We start from the raw sequence: 12,387 nt of genomic DNA, 5'->3' as shown, positions 1-12,387 counted from the left end.
ATCAGTTTCTTAAAAAGTATCGACAGCATAAGTTATGTAGCAAATCTACAAACTTTAAATGAAGTCTCTTTCGAAATAGGAATCTTATATTTAGATGACCACAGTTACTGTATACTAAATACATACTTATGCATATTCGATCTTCCGATGTATTGAATAGTGTGTATGTGTATAAATTGCCGCTGCTTAGCTTCTTTGAGGTGCGTTTGCTTAGCTTGAGTGCAGCATTTCGGTATTCTTTTTGGGTTTTGCTTTTACAGTAAACTGATTAAGGAAGCAACGTACATAGCTACACGCCTACCACCCGCCGCTACGAATCGCTATGGCCTGCCTACACTCTTCAGCAGCATCCAAAGTTGCTCCCAAAACAGAGGAATTTTTTTCGCAGCTTTGTGTGAGCGACAACTGCCCGCATTGTTTTTGTAATTTAATGTTATTTATATATCTTTTTTTTTGTTATACATTAGCATTTTAAAAATATCCAATGTGTATACGCATGCACGAGTAGCAACGTATGTTTGTAGTTGTAGTCTTAAAAATTGCGTTTAGAATTTTTTTTTGCCGGCAAGCGTTTCTCTACCAATGCTTTAGCAGAAAGCACACAAATGCACATAAAGCTATTCAACATTCAGACGTATGCGCAGCGCAGGAAAGTCAACCAAGAAAAGTAAATATAAACTGATTGTTTGGTGGGCTGGCGAGCAGTGAAGCCCCGAAACGTCAACGTCAATGACGACAGTGGCGGCGACTGCAATTCAATGTGTAGTACAACAAAAAAAAAGATGTCGCTCAGATGCCTATCTATACATACCTGTGTATGTATATGTACGTACAAATGTTATGTTAAAATGTATTTACATGCATGAATCTATGTATAAAATTGTAGTTGGGAAGAATTAAGACGCGACAGTAGAAAATATACGAAATAAGAATATTTATGTGCAGAAATGCCTTTCCGTTGTTGTCGTCGTTGTCGTTCATTCGCTTCCTCGTTTCCTATTTCGCCGTATTGTTGTATAACAATATGCTTTTCGCTTTTCTACAGTGATGCTTCCGTCACCCCATCATTTGAAAATTTATTGAAAGCATTCTAACAAATTACCTCACATTCAATTCCTACTTATTTCTCAATCAGCAGCATACAAGTCACCTTTGCCACCGGCAAGAGTGATGCAGCTCTTGATCACCTGTACAATTCTACTTTTTACGTGTCATTTTATTAATTCAATATATTCAAAATAAATAAAGAAAAGTAAAAATTATTTGTTTTTCGTCGCCATTTGCTTACAATATTTATATTATACAAGCTTCAAGTGCTTCTACCGTTGTTATTTCATTTACCCGCTTATCTTATCTATTTCCACACGAATTTGCTTTTTTCACTATTTCGAAGGTTTTTGGTTTATTATTGCGTTTGTTTATTTTCTCTACATATTTACATTTGCAGTTTATTTGTTGACAGGCATTTTTTCGTCTCAGCGAGTAGTTGATTTTGCAATACTCGCTAGTTACCGGTGGTAAATGAGAACTGAACTGAGGAAATGTATATTCACCTTGAATCGGTATAAAGCGTGCAAGTCTTATCACAGTAAATTAAATTTTAAATATATTCGATAAAAATAAATAAAAAAATAATAATTTAGAAAAAATTAGAAGTAGTAAATGCTAAAAAGTTTCAAATACATTAGATAATGTTAAATTAAAAAAGGAAAAATAAAAAATAAATGAAATTAAAAAAAATTATAATATTAAAGAAAAAGTTTTTAATTAAATTAAAAAAAAATAAACCAAAATTACAAAAAAAAAATACAGAAAATAAATAACACACACTTATCTTAAAAACAAGAATTTTAAGGAAAAAATATAGCTGACTCTACTTCTAAAAGTTTTTAAATGTATATTTTATGTTTTTTGTAATTATTATTTCTACCTATTTTCTGGTTTCTGGCATAATCTTATTTAACATATGCATATTTTACCCAAAATTAAAGCTTAATGCTTTAAGCTAAGTAAAACAAAATGAGTTTAACAATTTTCTATCAAGCCAAAAAATCATGTTGTCAGTATTTATAGCCTTAATTAAAAGAAAAATCTAAACTAAGCACTAGAAAACACATACATGCATACACGCTTGCCTAGCAACCCCGTGTGCTGTTATATTGTTGGCAATACGTTGCTGCTGCCTGCTGTTTTACGGATGCTGCGCTCTTTCAAGACGCCAGCAACAGCTGCACTGAGTATAGAACAACAACTCTATTAGTTAAAATGACAGCCAAATATATATACAAATATACATACATATGGACACAATTAGACAAATGCATTGCACTTAATGACAACATTGTTACATACTGTGCCTCGCGCACCTCTGCCTTCTATTGGCTTTAATTTGCATTAAAATACTTTTGTTATTTTTAATTTTGTAAAAAAATTGGCATGAACTTCCTTGAACTTGTTTCCAATGAAAAAATAATAGGAAAAATATAGCTGTACCGGTTACTCGGTTACTGGGTTTTTATTTTAAATAGGATTTTTAATTGTAATGTGAGTTTTCCATTTTGACAGTTCATGAACAAGTTGACTTTTTTATTGGCGAACTGTCAAACAGGCTTTGACAATTAGCCTGATGACAATTCAATTAATTTGTATGTAGTTAATTTTTTTTTGATTTTATTTCGATATTAAGGGGTCGTACCTGACCTGACCTATGACAGGCAAAAATAAGGCAATTTTTGGGAATTAAAAAAAATTACTACTGTTTATTGTACAGGTATAATTGTAAATATATTAAGAATAAACTAATCGGCTACATTTTAGAAGCTTGTAACTCAAAAAATATTTCAGGTGACGATTTGAAATTGTAGCATGTTATTTTTAAAGGTATGAACTATCGAATGGGGCAAGAAAATAATTTTTCAAAATTTTTTCACTACGTGTGCCCCTTTATTACTGTGAATTTATGTGAGTTAACGTGCAAAATTTTATAAATAAGTTAATTTCAACTTAAAAAAACTTGCAATTAAGATTTTTCAAGTTTTCAGATTCCTTTCTGCACCAAAGAACGTTCTTGGCACAACAGGACAACCCTAAGAGCTGCTTTAAATCTGCGCCAGAAGCGCAAGTGACAATTAAGCACGCTTCTAGTTCTTTTTTCCTTTCTAACTGATTTTTTCCCACCACCTCTTCAGCATATTTGCTAATACTCTAGTCAATGACTCTCCCGTAATAGTGACTTTGCCGCCAAAAATTGTGGAACATGCTTAATAAAAGCTGAAATGTTGTATAAGCTTGGCACAACTTTTGCTACGGCTGTTGCGCTCTTGTTGGCAAGAGTCTAGGGGTCGCTAGTTTTCACTACTTCTAATCTAATAACAAAATTCAGGTGCACCCCCTGCTGCTGTGTTCTCCTTCCATATACAACTTACTATACCACATGCGGTCGGCTACTACAGCACTGGGCGGTCGTTCGGTCAGCCTGGTGATACATACACTCATCTACGATAAGTGTACCATATACAAATCTGCTACACTTTCTTTGTCTGTCAGCGTCTCTTACGTGACGCTGATTACTTACTTACACTCATGTCTTTTTGTTGTTTCTCCCCACAACGCCAACTTAATTGTTGTCGTTGCATTGAGTTATTATTGATTTCTTCTACATTTCAACAACGTCTGTTGCTTGCAACACAGCTGTCTATTATTAGAAACATTTACATACATATGTTTGTGTGCATGTATGTATGCACATCTGATGTAGCATTTGCAGTTGCTAAGGCTTGTCTTATTTGTTTCTTTTCCACGTTTTTCCGAACAATTCTTACGCCACCAAACAAACGGCATACATGCATGTGTTTGTAGGTAGCTAGGAAAATGTGCCAACAACAGCAACGACAACAACTCGCATCGCCACATCACATCACAGCGTGTTCTGTCACCCATACCACTGCTGATCGTTGGCCAACAGTTGACGCTTTCGCTTATTATACCCTGAACACGAAATTTGTAACACTCAAAAGGAATCTCGGAGACCCCAGACCAAATATACCTACATATACATATAATATGTACATATGTATGTACATATTTGTATACTGTCTTCGGTATCTCGGCACACCTGTTTTTTATCCTCAGGAAACGGTCATTTGTTGGAATCACTGATATCGGACCACTATAGCATATTGCTGTCATACACAATCAAGGTCTTGTATGGAAAACTTTTTTATTTGAAAATATATTTATATAATATATTTATGAAATTTGGCATGGGTCATTGTTCAGATCGTCCAATTATAGCATATAAGTAGCTGTCATACAAACTGACCGTTGAAAATCAAGATAAATATCTTTTTATACCCTTTCACGCTATAAGAAATGCATTTGTGAAGTGTATTATAGTTTCGGTGCTTCGTGCATCGCCCAAATTAACCAAATTTCTATTCACTTTTACCTCATTAGCTATTAACCCAAAGCATTGATATATTGTGAGTTGATTCAGTTTCAGATTTTTTGGCATAAAAATAAACCAAATTACGGCGCAACAACAATTGCAACGGCTACGGCAAAAAAATATTGAAGTCTCGTGGTTCCGCACATGAGTGCTCGGCTTGCATTCGAATGAGCATATGTATTGTACAAATGCCATTATGTGTATTTATAACAGTCACGAGTCTCAGGTGATTTTTTTCGCGACTATTTGCAATCTGTTTACATAAATTTGTACATACATATGTATGTATGTACATGCATGTTTACCCTAAAAAGTAAACGTTGTAGTGTCAGTCGAGCAGCGCTGATAAATATTATATAACAAACATACAGACATATGTATATACACGTTAAATGTTCTATACGCATACAATAAATATTTAGCTACATATGTATGTATTAGTGTTATACAATTAGAAACACTTACTTCCGTATATATAATAATCGTTATGTCAGTGTGTACAAAGCTAATATGCTATCGATATTTGTTATCTTTGACTGCTTTCTTGTCGTTAAGCTGCACTTTCCTACGAATAATGCGATTTCGCTATCAACATAAAAAAAGTTTCGAGGTTATTTTTATAAGCTAAACAGGATACTAGTTTTAGTTTTTGTGGTATTGACCTGGATTGCAAAATTTCGTTTCTCTCCAAAAAGTTGCTCATTTGTCGAAACCGCCGATATTGGACCACTATAGCTACCATGACGAAACTCAATTTCAAGATCTTAATGAAATAAATTTTTTGTAATGATTTTTTGATTTTGTTGTAGAAAATACTATATATTTACATATATTTAAATAATTTATTTATAATATTTAGTTTTATAATTTTTATTTTTTTTTTAATTTTTTATTTTATTATTATTTATTTCTTTTTTACTTTATTTTTTTTTTTTTACTTTTTAACACAAATTTAAAAATATAATATTGATATAGACATCATAATTGTATTAAACTTTTATATTTGTGAATACAAATAAAATAAGAAATAGTTAATTACTTCATATAGTTGATATTGAGTTCTATTAAAAAAAGAATATAAAAATAAAAGTAAAATATTAAAAAAAAATTCATACCCAAAACTAAAGCAAATTGATCTTTTCACCTCACACAGAAATATTCCATTAACTTCTCTCTCTCTCTTATATAACATTTCTTTTGGAAAAAAACAAAGCCTTTATGTGGCTATTTCAAAATTTTCCTAACTATTACCTATAGCACTCGCACTCATAATGCATTATAAAATCAAAGCACATGCTTTTGTTTATTTCGATGTTTGCTGTACCATTGCAACTAACAACAATTTCACCATTTGTCACATTTTTGCCTAGTGTCACTACCGGGCTGACGTTTCGCTTTCCGCTAACCGAAGCCAAACACGTCAATGTCACACAAATAAACATTTGATCAGCCGACAAGCGGCAGTCAACGGCAAGTGAGAAATCATTCGGTGACGGTATGATTATGCGTGAATACAAGTACAACAAACAATTATTAAATGAGTTAATTATTTTTGAATTAATTTAATTTATTGCAAAGCAATTAGACAAATTTGTTCAAATACATATGCTGATATGTGTGCCGTCTTGCTGGAAAATAGGTCAAACTTATACATAGACAAAAGACATTTTAGTATTCTACAAACGCATAGAGAGCACAAACAACAAATTAAATATAACTGAAATTTGCTGATAAGACAAAGAAGTAAACAAAATTATTATTATAACAGATTTTACCATATACACATAGTGCATATTACGCATGCATGTATGTATTGGTGCACTGTGTACACATACAATGCACAGCTGCATGACAAGTCAGAAATTCAGCGTTTATGCATTGTCACCGCTCGACCAAGTTACGTATACGCCCTGTATGGCTGCCAGTCTACAGTGACACATACTAAGTTGCACGTCTGACAGTTGGTTGACACTGTGGCGGCGGCGGCGGCGGCGGCTGCTGCAATCTGCTCAGCTGCTGTTGACTGCATATTATTCGGTATTTATTTTTTTGCATTCCATTTTCGCAGGTATCTGTAGCCTGCATTGACTGACGGCACAGTCTGTGGCTAAAAATAGTCATATCGCAGTTAAATTAGTCATCCAGCGCTTCAAATTCATACACATGCACGCAGCAATGAGCAAAGTACAGCAAAAATAACAAAAAAAATGGGGTTGCGAAAATTTGAGTTTTATATTTGGTGCCATCTACGGGTATTTATACATAAATACATAAATATTAGTATATAAAATGTTTAATTTTGTGAAAAAAAAGTTGATAATTTTGATTTGTAATATGGTGAGCTACTAATCTATCGAGTATAAGTGCGAAAATGAACTTACATACATATGAATATATGTACATATGTACATATATTATATATGTATATGAAAAAAATATCGGATATACATATCTATGTACATACATATGTTTGTATTTACATATGTATATATAATATTTACATAATTATGTTAATTGAATTATTTGCAACTCTGCACTGTACTAATTAATTTTTTGACACTCCATATACAATTTTATGTAGATCAGTATTAAATAAATAAATATGCTGCACCCCCTTCAAATATTAATCAATTATCACTCAACTGCTTGTTATCGACTTTCGATAACTAAATATATTTATCAATCATAATAGCGCTAGTATGTTAACGGTTACCTTTCATGACTGGAACTCGTTGAAGCATTATTTCTCTTTATTATTTTTAGAGAAAAAATCAACAAAACACTATACATACATATGTACGTTTGCAATTATGTAAATTAAATTTGTTTAATGCACTTTTGTTAGATAATTTCGCTAATGTTAGAAACAAATGGATCCTGTATTAAATTACATTTTTGCCTCAGTTGGGGCTGTACAATGAAAATGGCGCCCTACAACAGTGTTCTTGACAGTGTGCGAGTCTGTATGATGTGACATTGAGTGGGCATGCGGTAGGAGTATGCACAACAGTTAACAGTGCGTTGGTTAGTGGTTCAATAATACATATGTACATATGTATGTATGTACAAACTATGTTAACAATTTTTATGCTTAACCATTCGCCTTATTTATGTGAAATATAAAAAAGCTAATGCTTTTATAAACATAAAAATATTTTTTAAAATGCATCTTCTTATAAAGTAATTAATTTATTTTGTTTTAGTTTTTATTTATGCACATACATACATAAGTATATTTGAATGAACGCGTATGTGTGTATATGTATGGATACATATCAAGAATATAAGCGAATTTTCTTGTATTATTATACTTGTATTTTTTCTGATACCGCCATTTGTCGCTCATTTGCTTTTGTTATGCGCCTATTTGGCGTAGCGTCGCACTATTACAACAATTCGCATTCGTGTGTACTATTAGTTTACTGCGAAAATACTTCGTTTATATTGCAATCAAACGTTTTTTATTGTTGTTACATTTATTGTTATATTGTACGTGCGCTTGCGGTAGTATTTGTTTTTCTTGCTCATGCTCATATTTTAATTTTTGTTGAACGTTTTTAGCATTATTTGAGCGCAAGCTTTCCAAAGTTGTTGACATTTTTGTTGTTGTACGCCATGCAAAAATTTGCAAGGCTGCGTATTGTGCGCTTATGTGTTGGTGAGAGCGTGACGATTTGTATACATGCACAACTACTTTTATATTGTATATACACACAAAAAGCTTGTCAACGCTTGTTTATGCCTCACACTATATTTGTTTATAGCTGTTGATTCGCAGTTGCTGACTTTGCATTGGTTTGTTCGCCATTATTTGTTGTGTTTGTAGCGTATGTGTTTGTTAAGGCAGTGTGTGGTTTCAAAAACTTTTGTTTAAAGTTTATGCCGGTTTAAAACTTTTCTGCTCTTTATTTACTGGGTATGACTATGTTAGTGAGTCAGCAAATCGTTTTTGACTATTATTCTCTATAAAATACCGTTGCTTTTACCATATTTTTCCTAATATTTTCAACTCTGATTATGTTTTCTCTTACTCATATACGTACCACGTGTCTGTGTATATGTGTCATCGTTAATAATAAGACGCTAACTTGTTTATTTTTCTAACGAATTGGAGCGTATAAAGCACGAAGTCAAAGCGCTACTCTTCTTTATTGCAATTTTTTTCGTTTTCAATACACTCTTGTGTTTTGTACTTTGCACTCTTACTGCATTACTTTTCTGCGACTCTCTTGCTCTCTCGTCGCGTTTGCACACTGCTGCGTTGAATTTGTGCTTTTATTTGTTATGTTCGGCATTTCACTACACTACTCATTATACATACATATTATACCCTGAGTCGATTTAGCATGTCCGTCTGTCTTGTATATATGCGAACTAGTCCCGCAGTTTTTGAGATATCGATCTGAAACTTTGCACACCTGCTTTTCTCTTCAAGAACTTGCTTATTTCTCAGAACTGCCGTTATCGGTGTTGTATAGTAGCATATAAATGCTGGCATACAAACTGAACGATCGAAAACAAGTTTTGGAATTACAACTTTTTTTGAAAAAATATCTTCACAAAAAGTGGCATGGATCAAAGCAACAGTACAATCTCTTTAATACTTACTGTCAGTTCGTGCCACTATTAGCACATAGCTGCGAACAAACTCACGGATCAATATCAAGTTTTTGTATGGAAAATGATTTTATTTCACAATATATTTTCACGAAATTTGACATGGATTGTTGTCTAAAGCAAAAATACAATCTTTGAACAAATTATGTAGATCGAACCACTATAGCATATAGTATGGCAGCTACAAACTGACTTTTGTATGGAATCTACGTATTTTATAGTGAAGGGAAGAAGTGAAATAAAGCTTCGGTGCAACCGAAGTTCACGTTGTTTTTTATTTGGACTGAGTAAAAGTAAAAATAATACAATAGCCGGCCGCATGTTGTCATTTGCATAAGCAGTCGAAATCTCTTTTATTTTTACTGTAAGTTGGCGGTTGCTCTCTGCTATGTACTCTGAGCGGCTATAAATTTTGCTCCTAAAGCTTTTATTTTTATTATTTTTAAACAAATTTTAGAGCATTGGTGCGTTGCTTAGCACACACATGCAGCTAAAATTACGCTTTTTACTTTCTTTCACTCGCTCACACACGCGCATACGTAATCTAACTTAAAAACAGCAACAAATTTGTAGCGACTATCAAAAGCGTCGCCACTCTACATACACATGTACAAAAATGCATAGGTATGTATTGTACTCGTATGAGTTGTTGTTCTTGATATATTTCATTGCCTCATTTCTTCGGTGCTTTTCTCGCACTGCTGTATTCGTTACTCGTGCGTCGGCTACTATTACTGCGGCGTCAACGTCGACCGCGACGTCGTCAACAAAACAAAATTTGCCTTGTGCTTTATGCCAGAGCAACAGCGCCACCTCACCGCTCCCGCGGCAGTGGGTATCATATCACATCGCACAGCACGGCAAAACGTTGTGTTGTTGGCGCCGTCGTCGTTGTAGTCAGCTAACGCGGCAGCGTTGCAGAGCAGACCAGGCCAGCCTGTCAGCCAGTGGCGACCAGTCTCACCCAGCCGCACACTTTCAGTACGCAAGCAAACGCCGCGTCAGTTGTTGTCGCGTTCAAATTTGAAATTTTCAGTGAAAAAGTTTCAAAAGCTTATAGTTGAATAATGAAAAGTATTTCAAGTGCAAAAAATATTGCTAAAACAGTATGAAAAACAAAGTACTTTGCAAAAAGTTTTAAACTAAAAAATTAAAATTTTATTTTCGCGATAGTGTTTTCGCCATTTAGAAAATATTTGCGAATAATATAAAGTGCCCACACATTTTTAGCAAACTCCACGCGTAAAATTAAGCTTTGTAAAATAGTAAAAAAGTGCAAAACTTTGCAATCTTAAGAAAAAGTGCTGAAAAATTTCTTTATTTTCGCGGAGACCTTTATTATATGTAACAAACCACACACACGCGCATGTGTATATGTGACAACTCACTCGTCGTTTAGTCAGCAAACGAGGAGGTTCTGGGCGAACGTACATTGTATATGTGTAGTTGTGTATGTGAGTGGGTCGCCGTCAAACGCCTGCAGGCTGCAGCCTTCAGCTTTCCTGCCTTTGCGATTTTCTACCGCACTTCGGAGCCGCACACACAAATCGCCGTTTTGCCTTCGTGTACGAGTATGTAATTTTTAAATGCTTTCTGCATTTGCTTGTTTGCGTACAAGCACGAGCGGCGGGCGATATCGTCACCGTTTTACTCGACATGCCGCTGTCTAATTTTTCTCAGTGCATTCTTATACATTCTTTTACAAAACAATTCAATTCAATACAATACAATCCTATAAGCTCGTGGGTTCGACGACGTTAGCGTAGTAGTTATTATTGTTGTTGCGGTGTTAATATACAACTACAAAAGCAAATGTACACATACTTACACCCAAAGTGCAAAAAAATCAACAGCGATACTTTGTTATTGTATTACAAATACAATTGAAGACGAGTGTGTAAAAATTTAATAAAAAAAAAATAATTAAAATAATAAAGCGTATAATAAATATTTATAAAAAAATTAAAATATTAAAGCGAAACACAAAAAGTGCTCAAAAACGCAACGGAAGCAAGTAAAAAGTCAGCGTAGAGAAAATAAACAAACGCGTCGCAAAACACGAAAGCAAGCGACAATAAAAATAAATAAACGTCAAAATAAAAATTAAATGAAATTACAACAAATACAGAACTTAAACACGGCTACGGGCAGCGGCAGTGGCGCCTACAAAATGGCCGATCTAACGAAAAAGTACGTTACTTTTTGCTTATAAAAATTATTAGAACTTTAGAAGCGCAAACATACGTCAATATATAATACATACTTTTTTATATGTACATACATATATGTATACAAACGTATACTTTTGTTACTTTTACTTTGTTGCTTTTATGACTGTTATTTGTTTGTAATATTTTTTTAAAATTGTTTTTATTGTTGTGTATGATGAATTTTCTGTATCTATTTTGTGGTAATCTTTACTAACGCGATATTTTTGAGTTAGTGAGCTTGTGAGAGCTGTGCATTACTTATGATTTAGAATCTATAAAAAAATGTTTTGGAGTGTTTTAGCTAAACACTAGCGCAAAGGCAAGGAAAAATGCTGTGCAGAAAACTTGTGTGTGTTTCTTGTTTGCAAAAAATTTCTATACAGTAGCTTTATTTTGTTCGATCAGATAGTAGTCCGATCAGAACAATTTGTTCGCAGGTTGTACCGTTGACTTCGTCAATAATTCATAGCATAATTTGCGAAGATATCTTGTCAAATAAAATAGTTTTCCTTACAGTGACTTGATTTTGAAAATCACAAGTGTATATATGTATTTTCGAAATGTTTACTATTTCTTAGAATATTCTCCGAAAATTGGAAGTTGATGTACAATGCAAAAGCAACGGTTTTTGAAAGTCATAAGTGGATAAATTTTCGAAATTTTTATTTTACTTAAAATTTTTAATCGAACACCTTTTTTATTTTCAATGAACAGCCTAAAAGCTCTTGAGGCGGTCCTATATAGAATTTGATGTGTTAATACATATGTACATACATATTAAATATGTATGTATCTAGATTTGTTTATGTACAATAAAGCATATATGATATAATTATTATATTTTTAGGCCTGAGTCAACTATTTACATAGATTCACTAAGTTATATATTTTTAGCATATCATATACATATTTATTAATGTGCATAAATATGTATTTTAAATCTTTGTATATATTAACTTACGAGTATACATATGTATGTATGTACATATGCACATATACATATGTTTCTACATAACACAATTATACTTTTATGTTAATTCAAGTGAGTAGATGCTTATGAACATTCCCGTCTTCCCAATTAAAACAAAGATTTGTTTTTGTGTGGTTATATAC

General features: G+C 33.1%; 1 protein-coding gene across 3 annotated transcripts in view; it reads left to right on the top strand.

Annotated features, from left to right (window-relative positions):
* LOC105232156 (putative uncharacterized protein DDB_G0277255) overlaps positions 1-12,387 on the top strand; it is a 67,081-nt gene that overhangs the window by 28,651 nt on the left and 26,043 nt on the right. Inside the window, exon 1 of one of the 3 annotated variants that reach the window (XM_011213770.4) lies at positions 7,764-11,254. The exons of the other annotated variants lie outside the window; for them this stretch is intronic. Coding sequence (XP_011212072.2) covers positions 11,172-11,254 — 83 coding nt within the window. The 5' untranslated portion in view covers positions 7,764-11,171. Of the gene's footprint in view, positions 1-7,763; positions 11,255-12,387 lie in introns of those variants that run through there. 3 annotated transcript variants of the gene reach the window in all.

The sequence above is a fragment of the Bactrocera dorsalis genome, chromosome 4 (genome assembly GCF_023373825.1).
Source record: "Bactrocera dorsalis isolate Fly_Bdor chromosome 4, ASM2337382v1, whole genome shotgun sequence".
Lineage (NCBI taxonomy): Eukaryota > Metazoa > Arthropoda > Insecta > Diptera > Tephritidae > Bactrocera > Bactrocera dorsalis.
Note: the sequence above shows the minus strand (reverse complement) of the source record. Positions and strands in the feature narration are given on the sequence as shown.